Here is a 17,933-nt window from a genome sequence, read left to right on the forward strand (position 1 = left end):
CTAATGTTCTACATCTATAGAGAGGAATGGAGCTTATATGTGTATTAGGCAATAAGTAGGAATCATATTCTACCTCATGCTTCACACTGTGAACCAGGCAAGTCATTTAACTTCTTCATGCCTTAGTTTTCTGATAGGTAAAATGAGGATACTAATAGGATCTACCTTACAAGATTTCTGCTGTGATGATTAAATGAGATAACGTGTAAAGAGTTCTGCAAACCTTAAACTGCTATATACATAATAGCTATTATCAATCATGACTACTACTGACTAAATCAGTAGATTCTTATTTATTTAACTTCTCAATCTTTCATTTTAACTTTTCTAAGCTGGGTATATGAGGCAAGTTCAGGAATCTGGTCTGTAAAGAAACTTCAGATATAATTCGGACCAATGCCTTCATTTTGACAACTCTGAAAACTGAAGCCCAGAGGGGTGACTTGATTAAGGTCCCTCAGCTATGAGATTTCCTTTTGATTATAGCATTTGCCTCTCTTACTACCCCAGTGCAATGCACTGTCCCAACAACTATTTTTTTTTCTTCTAAGTGTTAACCCAGCTTCCTTCCTCTGGAAGAACAAGGAATGTTGGGTTTCTTCTTACAAATTCCTTCCCTGGTTAAAACTTAGGGAAATCATTAAAATGTGAAAATCTTCCACCCTCTGCTTCCCCTAAAAGAACAATAACAATGGAATCCAAGGAAGAAGAGAAAACATGCCAATCTTTAATCCACTGAAAATGATAAATTTCAGTGTGAGGAGGGAGCTCCCAGAATGAGAAACCTCTAGGGCTTGGGGAAACTTTCAGAGAATCTCAACTCTACAAAATATCCTGTGGATCTTTCTTACTGAAATAAAGCAGTTAGTGACTCTTTCTAATAATTTGGCTAGGGAAGTTCTCCTTACTCTTTCTTTTTGACTTGTTGGGGGGGGGGGGGGTAGAGAAAGGGCACCGAGGAAGTAAATTGGCTTACAATTAAGAGAACGATAGTGAGAACAGTCTTCAAACCGTAAATCACTTAAAAAGCAGAAATACCCTGGACTTTTTTTTTGTCTTTCCTACAATAGTATGAGAGTGTTTAGATACGAATTTTATTATTCCTTTCCCCTTAAAGGTAAAATTCTCCACCTACTGGCTTCTTAGCATAGAGATTCAACTCAATCCTCAGCACCAATGCGTGTTTAACATCTCTCAATGCTATCTTCCTTTTAGGGACCTCTGGGTGTGCTTGAAGTTTTGAATCTGAATAAAATTGTTATTGTTATTCCTAATATAATTTTTAAAACAGACTCATCCCTCCAGATGAAAGCCTGACCCTTAAACCCCCCGAATCCAGAACAGGAGAGGTTTCCTCGGGAGTACCTGTGAGCCTGTCTGGGAGAAAGGAAAAGGAGGTTTGCTCCAGAGCACAGCTGCTTCCATTCATTCTTTCCTGAGATTGGGTCTTCTCAGACAAAACAATTGAAAAAGCCTGGAAACATGACCCAGACAAGGTGAACCCCGATCCTGCCGGTTTGCCTCCGCAACGAGGTCCCGATGTGACTTTGTCTCTCACCTTGCTGGGGAAGTGGACCTGGCGTCTATCAAATGACTCCCGAAGGCAAAGTCCTCCTGTTTTTAATTTTTTTCCCCTTCCTTCCCTAACAAACCCACGGAGCTTACTAACTCTTAGAGGTCCCCTTGGAGATGCCCCCACCCACATTCATAAGATGCTTGCACGCATACACAGATTTGATACACATATATAAATATGCATAAACACACACATGTGCACACTTACACACACACACACACACACTCGGACTAATTCACACAATTCTGGGAGCACACCCACTCCTCCTCCCGGGCACAGCCAGCCCCCCCCCACACTCAGGCAGGTAGACACTCACACGCACACAATTAAAGGCTCCCACACTCAAAGGGACACACGTTCACAGCCTCCCCCCCCCCCCCAGAGTCCACACTGGAGCTGGGGGGACGTTGTCAGATGATCAGATCCCAGAGCAGGGTGCCCGTCCCTGGCAGGGGCCCCAGCCCGGCACGCCCTTCTTTGAAACCTCAGTTTTCTCCCCAGCTTTCTTTCCCCTAGACACTGGGGCTTCTGGGCGATAATGCCCAGGTCCAGCTGTGGGAGCTCCCGCCTCCCCTTCCCCATCCCCACCCCCCCCCCCCCCCCAGATGCGGTCTCCTCCGCCCAGCCCTCTCCCTCTCCGGCGCATCCCCGCAGGAACTGCAGCCCTGGACCCCCCTCATTCTTCGGGGTCCGATGGCCACGTGAAGCAGACACACAGAGGACCGAAAAAGGCTGGAGGGGGGGGGGAGGGAAATGGGGAGAGGAGGAGGAGGAGGAGGAAAGGAAGGAAGAAGGAAGGAAGGGGAGTGAGGGGGGAGCAAGGGTATGATGGGGGGGGTGAGAGAATCGGTTTCACTCTTTGTCACTCGGCTTGGGGGCGGAGGAATCTCGAAAGCCCACGGCAGCCTGCTATAAAAAGAAAAGGGGCTAGCGGGAAGGGAGCAAAGAGAGTGAGGGAGTGAGGGAGTGGAGCAGAGAGACAGACAGAGAGGGGAGGGGAGAGAGAGGCCCGGGCCGGTGCCCAGAGCACGGGGCACTCTCTGCCTGCCGCTCTGTCTGGGGCTGCCCTGAGTGGAATTGAAGAACAGACCGACTGTGGCCCGAGCGTGCGCTTGGGGGCGGGGATCCCCCTGGCTCGGGGTCTCCTCCAGCTCCTGGGGGGACTGCTCTTCGAGTGGCTCCCCAAACTAGCGCCTACTAGCCTGGACCTGGAGGACGTGTGCTCTGACACAGCGCAGGGACCCCCCAAAGCCGGGAAAGACAAGGGGTGAAGGAAAGAAAACAGGAGGAAAAATCAAAGCCAGACCACTCAAGGAGGAGGTGTGGGTGTACATGAGGGGGGGGATCACCCGACCCTTCCAGCCCTCGGGGGCCCTTGAATCGGGGCTGACTTGCATTCTCTCCCCTCTGGCTGCCTGGGGGCAGGGCGGACGTGGAAGCCCCTGGCTCCCTTGCCACGAGCCAGGCTGGGCTCCGCATCACCTTGGGGCACGCCTTCTGGGGTGGGGAGGCGCCTCTCACTTCCCTGCCTGAAGACTCTCCCCCAGTCCTGAAGAACCCGGCGGGGAGGAAGTGACCTCTGCTGTCGAAACTCCCAGGCCGAAGGGCTAAGACTGAGTTTGCACTTTGCTAGGAAGTCACTCCAGATTTGGGGGGACAGTGACTGAGACTCCCCCTCGCATCCTGCATCTCGGGCTGTTTGGCGGCTCTCTTTGGAAGACCAGTTCTGAGTTTCATTGCTTCTTTGCTCTTTCTTCTCCCTCCCCTCCTGGGCTTTTAACCTTTCCTGGGGTTCCCTCTTGCCTTGCCGGGGAGATGACCCTTAGGATGTGGCATAAGGAGTCCTCCCGCTGCTTCCTTTTACTAGCCGCGGTCCTGATGGTGGAGAGTTCCCAGCTGGGAAGCTCCAGATCCAAACTGAACTCCATCAAGTCGGTCCTGGGCGGGGAGACCCCGACACAGGCAACCAATCGATCTGCGGCCATCTACCAAGGACTGACTTTCGGCAGCAGTAAGAAGGGCAAAAACCTGGGGCAGGTAGGAAAATCTTCAAAACCCACTCAGCAGCAAGGAGAGGTATGGGACCCTTCTACTTCCAAAGCGCTGCTTCTGTTTGACTTGTCATTACGTGAGGTGCTGGCTCCAGCTGGGCGGTGTTCGCCCAGCGCTGGCCCCAAGCGGGGTCTTCTCGGTGGCAAGTCTGGGCGTACGAGTGGGTGCCGGGAGGGTGTGCTCAGATACTTTGCCAAGGACAGAATTTGGGGAGGGAGATAATAGAGAGATGATCTAGACATCTACCTGGACATGATATGGATGCAGACACACATTGGTTGATTCGTCTCGTTTTCCTCAATCCCAAAGCCTCTTAGTTGGCATAGAGATGACATACAACTGCCTTCCCCCCCCCCTTCCCCAAAGAGGAACGTCAGTGTTGATTATAGGTAGAGAGCGAGTTTCTAAAGAACTCCAGTTCTTCAGTCCTGAAAAGAAAACTTTAGGGACTCAGATCAATTGATGGTCCCCACATGCATCATTACAGGACAGGGCAAAAAAGCCTGGAAGGAGCTTAAAAGTTGCTGCCTCTATCTGGGTCTCTCTCGGCTTCCCCTTCCCTGTTTCTGTGTCTTTCACTGGCACTATCTCAGCTTCTGTCACAGTGTGCCACTGTTTGTGTCTTCTACACATGGAGGCAGAAACCCTCTCTCCTCCCCATGCACACAGGGACACACACACACACACACACACACACACACACACACACACACACACTCACAGACATATTCTCAAATTTTGTGAATCCTGACACTAGATGGCCAGGAGAGGGGGCCCTGGGGGCATGGGGAAAACCAAGGGGAAGGTGCAAGCCCAGAATCTGGGTTTCTGAAACCAAAACAGAATTGAATTCTCTGGAGGGTAATATGCATATGCATAAGCATACCAACACACACAAATAACCAACAGCCAAATCTAGGTTATTCATAGTAGCTTTCTCTTTCTCTGAAGTTAAACTACAAACTTGCTAAGCTCAGGTTCTCTTTGAGGTTTTAATACACTTGTTTGACTGAAGCTGGTGTTCTTTTCATTCTGGAAAGGGGGCAATCAGGGACAGAAGTAAGGATGGAGTGAATTCCTGCTCTGAGCCTAACCCTTTGCTAAACCTCTCCTGGCTATATCTTAGATACAATCTCCTAGCCCCAGGAAAGCTACTTGTTTCCCCAGGAGCCCTTTTCTTTATGTCCTCCAAACTAAGCTAAAACAAATCCTCTTCAGTTCTTAGATTCTTCCCACCTTCCTTTTTTAGCTCTCAAACAACATAAATGAAATTTATCCTAATTGGGCACACTCTTCCTTAACTCAGATTGATGGGCACCAGATCTTTCTCCCTTCCACAAAATACACACTGATTCTCCCTGACACCCTCTTCCCTTTCTTGACTCAATTTATTATCTTGAAACAACAAATAAAATATAGAGTATGTCCACTCTTTCTGATTATGGAAAACAGGTGTAATGCAAGATACAATTTGATGAGGATATAGTTGATGAGATTGTTCTTTTAGCAGACTCATCTTTTACTTTTATCTCTACTTCTTGGCTACAGTGATAGATCAGCATCATCCGCTGTAGGTTATATCACTTTTTGGCAAAGGCAGAAAGAGGGACTAAATGATCCCTAAAGATTGCTTCCTCCCAGTCTCATTCCTGGGATGGTGTGACCATTCACATTAGTCTCTTTTGTCAGCAGACTCTATTGAACTGATACATGATTTCTACTGAGGTCAGCCTTAGGGATTTGCCATACAGCTCTGTTATTTAAAACAATAACAATCAACAAAACTCAGTAATAACCTTCATCTGCTGAAATATTTGAAATTTATACTTGCTTTGAAAGGTTGAAAATCTTTGGTAAGATATTGCCCCCTATTTATCCATTTTACCAAAGCCCCTATTCATATATATATATATATATATATATATATATATATATATATGTTTATATATCAAAGCCCCTTTAATATATAAATATATTATTTATATATACATATGCCTATTTACATATACCTTCATACACACACATCCTTATGTATATATTTGAGTTACTATTGCTGTACATAAAACTCATCACTTTGTATTCAGACTGGAGAGAAGCCTTTTTGATCCTTCACAGCCAAACTGATCTTTAGATGACAGGTTTCAGAACTTCTGGTTTCATGAAACCTGAAAAACCTTGTATTCCACTGAGTATGATCTTTGAGGCTTTAGTAATATTCTTTAGTAATTCTTGGTAATATTCTGTGAAGAGACATCAGAGTAGAATTTTAGTATAAGAAAACTTTAATTGACTAACATTCTCCAAAAAATTAGAATTCATTTTAGAAGGTATATGTAATATGTATATAAACATATATCTGTAAAATGAGTATGTACATAATATATACTCTATGATAGCCACATTTATTCCATGAGATAATAATATACAACTGTAGGCAATCATAAATACCAGTATACAGTATTTTATCTGAACTTTCCATATACAGTTGCTGGGAAAATCGCAACAGGTGAATTACTAAACTGTTTTAGTTCTTCAGTCAAAAGTCATCTATATACATGTTAATTATCTTTTATAAATGTCAGCATCTTACTTGCTCAGCAGATGAATGTGAAATATCTTGGACTAAATTGGACGTCATTAACTACTAAATATCCTAAACTCTATTCCTAATGGAGTTCAGTGTTACACTTAGTTAACACTGCTTCATTTTCCCTGTGTTGGTGATTAGAAATTTGTGATAAGAGCATAGCACTGTTATTAACTTAAATAATATTTCAGTTCTCCAAAAGTCTATAATTTCTTGTGTGAGGGCTCTCTTCCCATTGAAAATATTGAATTTTTAAATTACGATACATTGTGCTTTTGAATATTATCATTACCTGATGTCTTTGTGAAAGGAACTATGGTCCGCAATTGATTTGATGTTATCAGTCATCTTCATAAAAAAATTTAGTTGACTACATGTTTAATTGGAATGATAGTGTTGAATTGGTAATGATTCTAGTAAGGAAAAAATATATATCCTCAACTGATGATATTGATAACCTCGTAAAAAGTCTGAGATTTAATCTATTTTCCTCAGGCTAAAACTATTAGTATCACACATTCTAAATAGAAAGGGGAAAAAAAACACTGTCTTCTGGAGCTGTAAAAATAAAATCTAAAAATTATTTTTATGATAAATGTGCATTTAGGAAGGGAATAAATCATTAGATAATTTTTAGTATGAAATTGAATTAGATAACTATTTTACAGATTTATTTTTAGTATAGATTGTTTAAAAATGGATAACATATCTGTCTTTGAAGAGAAAATTAGATCTCTGTCTTATCTTTTAAAATTAGCACATTAACAATGTATTGAAACTTGTTCTTACTTTGACATAAATGCCAGATATTAATGATACTTGTTCTATAGGTAGTTTCATTAATAGTTGCAAAAATCCTGAATAAATTGTCTTTCTTTTTGTTCAAATTATTCACAGTATCTTTAAGTATGTAATACTCTTGCCCAGTGTTTTGAAAAATAATATTCTTTTTATGTATAATTTCACCTTATATTATCCAATAATTGAGGTAGAAAATCAGGGATATAAGTATTCAAGTCATTTAAACAAAAATACTTTTACGAGGAGGTGGATTCATTTTGCTTTCAATATTTAGACAAGTTAAAAAAGATTGTGTCTCATATCTATTAAAGTAAATGAAGCCAATTCAATTATTCCACCCAGAATTCCAAAAGGACCAATTAATTTTAGCAAAGAAACACAGATAACTGTTAATAAATTAGCCTTCTGCAAAATTAATTTGCAATGTTTAATTAGAATTGCTCTTCTCAAAGATTTGAACTTGAGTTCATGAATTTTGCCCTTATAAGCTTAATTTCTCTTTAACATTACCTTTTCATTTTGTTTGATTAAAAGCATCTTTTCACGTCAAAAATAAACTTTGAACTGTTCATTGGTTATTTCTTCTTTGTATTATTTCCTATTTTTCCTACATTTTTGAGATCTAAAGATGAGATGCATTTAAATGCATTGATATAAGATTTTGAAATATTAAAAAATGTGATTAAGAAAGAAACAAAAATGATTTAAAAATACAGATAAACTTTCTGGTCCTTGCCTCTATAAAATAAAAAGTATTTGGTTGCTCTATTTATTTTTCATGATTTCTCATTTAATTTGGATTCTCACAGCATTTTGGTTTGAAGTTACTTTTCATGAAATGAATACTCTATTCCCAAATGCATTATTAATACAGAAGCTCACTGGAGAGAGCACACATATTTATTCAACATAATTGTATAAATATACATATATTGTGTATACACACATACTTTAAATATTTACACATGGATACACTTTATATTCATCTATTGATATAAACAAGTGAAAATATAGATTTGCTACAGCATTTACTCTCAATTACTGGTAAGAGATGCAGGTAGGCAGTGTATGAAATTCTCTATGGCAATGTGTTTAAATATTAGCCTAGTTTTCCTATAGTCTATATTTAAATCACTTCTCTTTGTCAGTCATCAGCCTAGATAAAGTCCCATTTGGAAGGTAGGTGTCTTGGGTAGAAGCACGGCAAATCACATAATGCATCGCCAAGGTAATTAGAAATGACATAGGTTCATCCATTGGTATGGGTCATCAGCAAAGCAATATTTTTTCATTAAAGTAGGTAATAGAGAGTTGAAGGTTGAAATAAGAAGAAATTTACCTTGTGCAGAACTGGTCAAGCATTTTAATAGATATCTAACTAGGAACATCTATCATTTTGTTGCAGTCCAATAATACAGAGCAAAGGGGACAAAATTACTGAAATGCACTCCAGCTGTTGTTCTGATATTGCCACACTCTTCCGTAGTATTCCCCTCAGAGGTCATCTGTTCCCTCTTTTTCCCCCTTCACAAAATGAGACAAAGTTTGCATTTCTTCAATTTGTGAAAGGAAACCATTTCTAGGCCTTACTAGAGTGAACTATTCTGAGAGAATCTTGAAGCATCCTCATCTTTCCTCTGCAAAATTAATATCAAAAAAGTGCTTTTAAATACTATACCAATTTTCAAAGATTACTTTCTGATCCATGTTCCTATTTATATACCCGTATGCATTACATGTTCTCTAGAGATAAGATATTGTTTTCTTATTAGAATATTAGTTGAGTTGGGAATTAAGAAAACTGATTTTGAAAGCTTGCTACTGGAATGACTTGCGGGATTTTGTTGAGGTTGTTGCTTCTCACAAGGTTGCTTTCCTGAATTGTGTTTCTATTTAGTTCTCTATAAAATAGGAACTGGCATGTTGGCTGACCTTCTTTCTGCTTATTTTTGTGGATTATTGAAAAGAATGAGAGATATTTATGGGGTTTTTTTTGTATGAGTCCACAATGCCAAAACAACTTAAAATATTGTTTCAACAATCAGTTAATGAAATATTTGTCTGTTAACAATAGCAAAAGCTAATTTGAGTAATAATTTCTTTGAATTGAATCAAACTGATGATTAGCATTGTATATAGTAGGTAAATTGTAAGAAAAAGTGTATCATTGTTACATTATTCTGTTGGGGTTAGTTATGTGGTCTAGTAAAGAAAGCATTTGTAGTTGGAACCATAGAAACTGGGTTTGAAATCCAAGTTCACTGCTTGCTAGCAGAGAGATATTGATTGTCACACAAACTCTCTGAGACTCAGTTTCTTCATTTGTAAAATGGAGACAATAAAATTTGCATTCCACTACTCATGAGGTTATTAAGAGTAGGAATGACTTGGAGGGTTTCATTAAGATAAAATGCCATTTTTATTTCATTGTTATCTGTGTGACTTTTTTTTTTTTTGCCTGGGGATTCTTGCTATGAGTGAGAGACTGTTTTAATATAATTTATGCTGTTTATAGCTTCATCAAGACAAACATCAGCCGTTCTCTGAAACAAGTAGGTCAAATAACACGTGAACTGTAGGAGGCGTTTTGTGATATGAACGAACATCTGTCCATAAACAAACAAACAAAAATTTAATCAACCATGCATTTTGAATAGTGGCCGCCCAATAGCTAAATGATATTAACAGCTTGGGTCACTACCTTCTTGTACTGGATGCAAACCAATGACCTACAGGTCATTACTAACATCAATGACTAATCTTTTGAGACAACTCATTCCATAATTCATGTTTTTTTGCAGTGGTAACTTGAACCAGAAAAAATATTTGAGGCAAAATGGAGCCAAAGTCCTATTTGTAGCATTGTATTTTCAAAAGCAATTCATTTATGCAGCACCAGTTTTACAAAACTTATTATAAAGTCCATCCTGAACTTGTCTAATTGGATCTAGGTGATATCTATAAGGGCTTTTAAATGACAAAAATAATATGATTAAAGTAACAATACAGAAAACAAAATTATGACTTCTCACCTCTATCTCAAACCTCATCCAGATGTTTAAAATCTCAGTTTCTTTTTTGTAAAATGGAGATAAATGATAATTGAAATGTCTACTTCATCGGTTGTTGAGATTCAAGGGCCTTGTAAGCCATAAATCCCATATATTTGCATATCAGATTTATATTTATGCTTCCCTTTCTTTTGAACTTTATATTATACCAATAAATGCAGAAAACCTTATTTTATAAAGGTCACTCCAGCTGTAATCATCCTAGTGCCTCACTTAAAACAGCAAAATATAGAAAGCTTGAAATAGGGAATAACTATCACCATTTCTCTCATTGTCTTAAACTATAGAAATATATGAAACTAGAAGCAAATTATTACAAAACAGAAATACCATCATAAGGGAAGTTTGTCTGGCCATCGACAGATCCTTCTAAGATTTCTGATAAAATACAATGATATTATATTTTGAGACTGACAAAGTACATGTTTGATAACAATCCAATGAGGCAGCTATTTCCAGTATAGCCATCTTCTTTTTATAGATGAGGAAACTAATTCTAACATGTTCATTGATCACCCTTCCAGGAAATGTTAGAAGCAGAATTCAAATTCAGATCTCCTCATTACCCAGTTTCTTTCCATTAAACTCTACTGCCTCTACTTTTGTATCAGTAATTTCCATAAAAGAAAAACTTGGATTAATTTTGGCAAGTGCTAAAATTTCCTCCATTTGAACACTTACCCACAAACTTGTGGAAATCCTCTTACTAGGTAGTCCAGTAGACTGGTACCAAAGAATCAAAGAATGAAGAATGTCTTGTAAGACCTTCTAATTTCGGGCTGCTAGGTGGTGTAGTGGATAGAGCACAGGCCCTGGGGACAGGAGTACCTGAGTTCAATTCCAGCCTCAGACACTTAATAATTACCTAGCTGTGTGGCCTTGGGCAAGCTACTTAACCCCATTTACCTTGCAAAAACCTACAAAACAAAACACAAAAGACTTTCTAATTTCTCCAAAGGTTCACTTGCAACTAGGTGACACAGTGGATAGAGCAAACCATGTATTGGGAAGTTTAAGACAGAAAGACCTGAGTGACCCTGGGTAAGTCATTTGATCCTTTTTAGACTCAGTTTACTCAGCTAAAAATGGGAATAATATTATCGCCTAATTTCCAGAAATGTTGCTAGGATCAAAGGAGTTGATATTTGTAAATATTTTTATAAACATTAAAATATTATATAAATATTGGCTATTATAACTATTGTTGTATTGTTTTTATTTCTATTGTCCCTACTGAGGTCCCCACTGTGCCAGGTGATAGTGTTATTGATTTCAGAGCTGAAGTCTGCTTTACCAAATTCCAAAAAAAAGAGGAAATGGGACTCTATCCATTCCTCTTTCTTTTCTGAGGGAGAATGTATTGCCCGAGATCTACAATGAAAAATAGCAATGTTAGGTTATGGATTATTCAGATGTGTGGGGTGGAATGGGACAGCAGAAACAGGGGAGGGCCATTCAAGTTAAAACCTATAGGTGCTTGAATAGATTTACTTCAAATAATAATTTCAGGGTCCTCGACTGCTTTGTGTAGGACACCGCAGTCTTCTGGTCTGGAAGATAACTTTTTAGCCAGTAAGATATATCATTGCAAACTGTTTGGACTTTGTCTTGGGACTCAATATTGTAAAACTTATCAGAGTTGGAAGCGAATTCTGATGTCATTCAGGCCAACTCACATCTGAAGAAGGAGAGATATCCCTGACAATGGATCATTCAGTCACTATTTGAAGATCTTCTGAGATGTGAAACTCACTGCTTCCTGAGACAGTTCATTATTCCATGAGGCAACTCTAACTTAAAGGAAGTTTGTTGTTGGGTTTCCCCTCAAAACCTAAATTCATCTCTTTTCAGCTTCCAGATATCCACTAGTCTTACTGTTTAGAGATTAGTCAGTATAAATTTAACCCTTCCATATCATAACCAATTCAGATATTTGGAAATTGTTATTATCCTCTCTAAGATTTTCAGAAACCCATCAGTAATTCTTCAACCCCTTTTAGAACTTTGGGAGATAGCTCAGTCTCAGTGTAATTTAGGGAATTACATTGTATAAATTAGCCATTTGAACTCATTGATGACATCTCAATGTTTTCTATTGCCTGTCTTATCTTGGGTTCTAATTGTTTTGTAACTGATTTTTTTTTCTTTCTTTCCAACTTCATAGTTCAAAGATCATTCATGTTTCTAGAGAAAACAGAAGCAAAAAAATGAGTTGAGTAGTTTTATATTTTCTCTGACATCTGGCAACCACCGTAAGCCCCCTACATTAACTCTTTGTCTTCTGTCATAATCCTTTCACCCCAAAATAACTAAAATCAATGTTCATTTTGTTTCCTTTAGCTTTCAGTACCAGTCTCATCTCAGGTTTGCTACTGCTAGAATGTTTCTTTTATTTTGTCCTGGTTTCTGTCTTCTGTATGTCTTTTAGCAGTTTTAGTTGGTTGTTAACTATATTCCCTGTTATTTTTTCATATTAACTAGTTGTAAATGAGCTTCAAGTACATTCTTGAGAGTTTTATAGTGAGACTACTTTCCCTAATGAATTTTTGAGCAGAAAATCTTTTTTCCTTTTTTTCTGGATTACTACAAGTTTCAACCCCAGTACAAGTACATGATGAGCATTCTCCTTCCCTATCCCTTACAAGCTCTAAGATGGTGTGCTTACATTCTCCAGAAGTTACCATTATCTCTATCTCTCTAACCAGTTCTTCTTCATTAGCCAGAATCGGGGTCAAACTGTCACTTCTTTAGTTTCTGAAGGATGAAATTACCAGCAAGGAAAGTCAAGAATTTCTCAGCTGCTCTGATCCTTGTTCCCATCTCTCTCATGACCTCAGCTGCAGTTTTCTGCTGCCCAACTGGCAAATCTTGTGCATTGCTCTCTCCAGTGACCTCAGCTGCAGCTCCCTGCTGCCCCAGTTGCTGTTTCAGCATCCTTTGATGGAATATTTTCTCATACATACTGTTACAGTATACTTTCTCATAGGTACCATCACACTGTACTTTCATTGAGTGTTCTTATGGATATCTAGGTTGTGCTAGTTCAGGGTTATAGTTTACATTCATAGCCACCAATAAGGGGGAAAAAAGAGGGTCTATTCACATTGAGCAGCTAGATGATACAGTAAATGGAGTGCCAGGACTGGAGTCAGGAAGAGCTCAATTCAAAAGTGGTCACAGATATGTTCTAGCTGTGTGACCCTGGGCAAGTCACTGAATCCTGTTTGCCTCAATTCCCTCATCTGTAAAATGAGCTGGACAAGGTAATGGAAAATCTCTCCACTATTTTTGCCAAGAAAATTCCAAAAGAGGTCACAAAGAGTCAAATACAACTAAAACAACTACTCTTCACTGCACCTCAATCAAATGGAAAGTCCTATTGCTATATAAAAAGAGAAATGTAGTTCCATCTTTAGAGCTCTTCCTTGTAAATCTTGACATGATATCATTGATTGATATCTGGCAAGAGATTAATAGGCCCATTATGTCCACCCCCCCTTCACTTTATAGAGGAGAAAATGGAAGCTTAGATAGGACAAACAACTTGCCTGAATTTGTGCAATTTGGGAATGCTAATGGTAGATTTTGAACTCAGGAATTCCAAATGCAGGACTCTTCATACCTTGCACATTTCCTTTATTTTTTAAGAAATATTTTTATTGATCTTTCTTTTTTTCACATTGCCTGTATTTTCCTCTGAATCTCTCACACTTCTCTATTATAAGCAAATAATTTTGAAGAGTCAGAGTCAGAGCAAAAGAAATCAACTACAGCTCCCTGCTGCCCCAGTTGCTGCTTCAGCATCCTTTGATGGCATACATTCTCAGACATGCTATTATAGCATACTTTCTCATAGGTGCCATCACACTGTACTTTCATTGAGTGTTCTTGCTGCTATCTCTATGCAATACTTTGCACCCATATAACTCCACCCCTCCCCCAATCTTGGAAAGATTTGGTGCAGATGTCTTTGAATATCTCTTCTTTGAAATGATTCTTATTCCTTGTAGTTCATTTTCAACTGACTTGTGGTTGTTCTTTTCTATTATATTGTAGCAGTTGTACATATTATTTTCTTGTTTCTGCTTACTTTACTTTGTTTCTGTTCATACTTCTGTCTGTTATATTCCTCATTGTAACACAATAGTATTTCATTATATTTGTGTACCACTATTTTTAGCCATTTCCCTATTAATGGTCTTAGTCAATTAATAGAGCCCTTTATTAAGTGTCTATTTAATATGAATTGAGGAGACAAACACCAAATAAAACAAATTTGGTCCCTCCCTTCAAGAAATTTGCAATTTAATAAAGGAAGAGAATAAAAACAAAGAAAAATATAAAAGGGAGGAAAGATGGAAAGAAGGTACTCAGAAGTGAGGGCATGATGGAAGGTTCCCCCCAAAACAGTGTAGCTGGTAGAAAATGGGTAGAAAACTTTTTCTTGCTGAGACCCTTTTTAAGAAGCCTGGGGACCCATCACCCTGCCTTTCAGCCACAGAGTCCAATCAGAAGGGGAAAGGGTACTGAAAAAATGTGAGAACAGGCAGATTCAATCTTGAAGTATAATGAGATTTCTCAAAGATGTATTTTCGTGGAAAAGAAGGTAGGATGGTGAGTTCCAGAGAAAGCAGAGTAGCTGATTCCCTACTATAAACAGTGCTATTATAAACATTTTGGAATGTAAGGAAGCAGATACTCAATTCTTAAAATATTGCAATTGATCCATGATCTCAATGATTTATATGCAGAAGAGGAGAAAAATTCCAAGGCATAGTGAATAAAGGGAAATGGCTTGTGGAAGTTTTTCTACAACAGCTGCCATAAATGAATATTGGTATGGGCTGACATTGTTCATCAGAGATTTGAGGACACATCTGATTGTCACCCATTCTTTTCTTTTGCACTCACAGCCAATTTCACTTGGCTCACTGGTGCCCTCTTCTGGCATTTAGTTGTCACCACTTACCTTTCTTTTATGAGTTTCCCATAGCCCATTAATGATCCTGTGAATTGCCTCCATCTTTAGGAAGATTGATGCAAATTCTTTATATCCTTTTGACACAGCATCACTTGGGTCCACTTCACAACTAATTTTCTATAAGTAGTTAGATTGGATTATTCAAAGTTATTGACTCTTCTTTGTGATCAGGTACATCTCAGCTTCTAAGGAATATATATATATATATATATATATATATATATATATATATATAGCTTAAAACTTTTCTTATGCTTTTAAAGTGTCTCAGGACACAGGATGTATGTGGATATGGATATACATGCATAATACTTGTATACATAATACATATATGTGTGTATATAGACATGTACATTCATCAACCATTTCTACACTGATTTAGTTCCCATGCCTAGATGCCCTCCATTTGAAAATTTGTCATTTAGAATTCTTAGTTTCATTCAAAGTTCACCTCAAGCACAACCCTCTACATGAAGTCTCTTGATGTCCCTGTAATTAGTTTCCTCTTTAAGCAAATTATCCATTCTACTCCTCCTCTCTTCTCTCCACCCCTCTCCTCCTCTTGAACTGAGTGTTTAGACTCTCTTTCTACTCTTCAAGTCTCCTCCCTCCTCCCTCTTTCTTCTCCAGAGCAATGGGCTTAAATATAATTGCTTCAAGAAACCTGATTTCACCAGCCCAAAGTGTGACTACCCTCTGAAGACTAGAATAAATTGCTTAAGTGTCCCTAAAGGAAAGGTTATGTCCCCATCTAACCCTCAATCTTTTATTTACCCAATCTGTAACAACTACTTCTTTGCGACTGTCCTCACCCTCTCCTTTCCCCTCCTATATACAATTTTTCTTTCTTACCAGTACCTTTCTAAGCATGTAAGAATTCCAAGGAGAATAGGAAAAGAATTCTGGAGATGATAATGATCTTTCTTTCCTCCTCATAAAAGATGAAGTGATGTGATGGTAGAAAAGATAGAGCAGCTACTATTAGCATCAGCTTCCACTCTCCTCACAGAAATCATCTCCATGACTTGGAAGAGTGGTAAATTGGTGTAATATGGTTTCTACCACCAAATTACTATGTGACTTTAAAAGAGTCAATTCTCCCTGGATCTCAATTTCCTCATCAGTAAAATGAGTGCATTAATTTTAAAAGTTCATTCTAGTTCTAACTTTATGATCCTGGGGATTCAACTTTATGCCTATTGCTAGAGTTTCTGTACCTAATCATGAGAGATAACCGAGAAGGGTGGAGAAGCTTCTTGTTACTTCTCAGAAAACTATCACAGACTTGGTCCTTCTTTTGCCATATCTCCTATATAACCTAAGTCTCCCCTTAGAGCTATGGAACTTTGTGGGTGGCCTTTTGCACACATGGTCAGTAAGAAGATTTGTAGGGTTATATTCTGTGACTATTGAATCTGAAGTGACACTCTATTTTATCATTGATGGGAATGAGAAAAAAATAATAGAAATCAATTTGTTTTTGTAAACTGCCAGGCTAAACCTGTGTATAGCATGGAGATAAAGGGATTAAATATATAATGCTCTGTAGTTCTATATCCAGAACTGGATGTTATCAACAAAACCTTCTCTTTACCATTAAGAGAAATGCCAAAGCAGTATTATCTGATGGAAATTAAGCAAAATAGCCTGCAATTCAGTAATTGTCTAAATTATCTAGAAATCACAGAAACAACATGGGCACCCCAGACACCAAGAATTCAACCACAGAATTTGGAGTTCTAACAACCGAGGCAACATTAATTATTTAACCACAAGAACCAAAATAATTTTACTCCGGCAGTTAGAGGCCACTGCCAAGAGCACTAATTTGATATCCTCTGAAGTTCGATAGCATCCCAAAGGACCTTGCTCTCTGCACTTTCCATTGAGTGCCTGGAAGCCAGATATCTTGCTGTGAGTTTGGATAACTGTGGACATTCTTGGTGTATGGATGGCAGTGTAGCTGTCTCCTCATGGACTGGAAAACTGGGCACAAATTCTTTCCAATCTGTTTCCTTCTTACTTTCCTCCTCTATTTTGCTCCTTGATGCAAAGCACTTGGAACTTATTTTTAACTATTTCAGACCATTTAAAATTTAAATGAACATTATTGATGGTGTAGACTTTTGTTTCAATAGGTTTAACATCCCATATTTGGAAATGAACTCATTTGCAAATATTTGTTTTCAATTTACTGAAATAACTAATATTAACAACAAACAACTAGCGTGTAGAGAACACTTGTTATCTCATTTGATCCTCATAGCAACCTCGTACAGTAAGTACTTGTTATCCCTATTTTGCAGATGAGGAAAACAAGAGCGATTAAGTCATTTCCTCAGAAAATAAGTGTCCAAAGTTAGATTCATTTCGGACCCTTCTTCTTGATGACTACTTTGTGTTTCATCTACAGTGCCATCTAGCTTACTCCCTTATAGATTTCTTTCAAGTGAGCCCCAAAAGGTAAAAGCACAGCCTTTTCCCATTAAAACCAATAGAAATAGGCATAGACTTTTAAAAATCATTATATACTGACTGTATCCACTTACTTGTGACCTTCAATCACAATAAAAAATTCCTTTTCCTCCACCCTACTGAAACTTCTCTCTCTGAGATCATTAATGACACCTTGGTCAATGAATCCCATAGCTTTTCCAATTACTTCCTTCTTGATCTCTGCAGAACTGGACACTATTGACTACCTCTCCATTCCAATAAATGTTCATAAAATTAAAATCCTTATAATGATTACACTGTCATTCTTCTTTGCAAAGTTGGAATAGCTCTTCAAACTCCTTTATTTTCTTTTTCTTTATAGTCTACAGTGTACTCTGATGATAAAAATTGCTTTAATTTCTGATTTTT

General features: G+C 38.5%; 1 protein-coding gene across 2 annotated transcripts in view; it reads left to right on the forward strand.

Moving 5' to 3' along the window:
* Window positions 1-2,510: 2,510 nt before the first annotated feature.
* The window catches only part of DKK2 (dickkopf WNT signaling pathway inhibitor 2), a 134,679-nt gene continuing 119,256 nt past the window's right edge, over window positions 2,511-17,933 (forward strand). The window contains exon 1 of one of the 2 annotated variants that reach the window (XM_074228743.1): window positions 2,511-3,652. In XM_074228743.1, the coding sequence (XP_074084844.1) occupies window positions 3,392-3,652 (261 nt within the window). In that variant the 5' untranslated portion in view covers window positions 2,511-3,391. The remainder of the gene's footprint in view (window positions 3,653-17,933) is intronic. The other variant, XM_074228744.1, reaches the window with a different exon arrangement.

This window comes from Macrotis lagotis, chromosome 3 (assembly GCF_037893015.1).
Source record: "Macrotis lagotis isolate mMagLag1 chromosome 3, bilby.v1.9.chrom.fasta, whole genome shotgun sequence".
Classification (NCBI taxonomy): domain Eukaryota; kingdom Metazoa; phylum Chordata; class Mammalia; order Peramelemorphia; family Peramelidae; genus Macrotis; species Macrotis lagotis.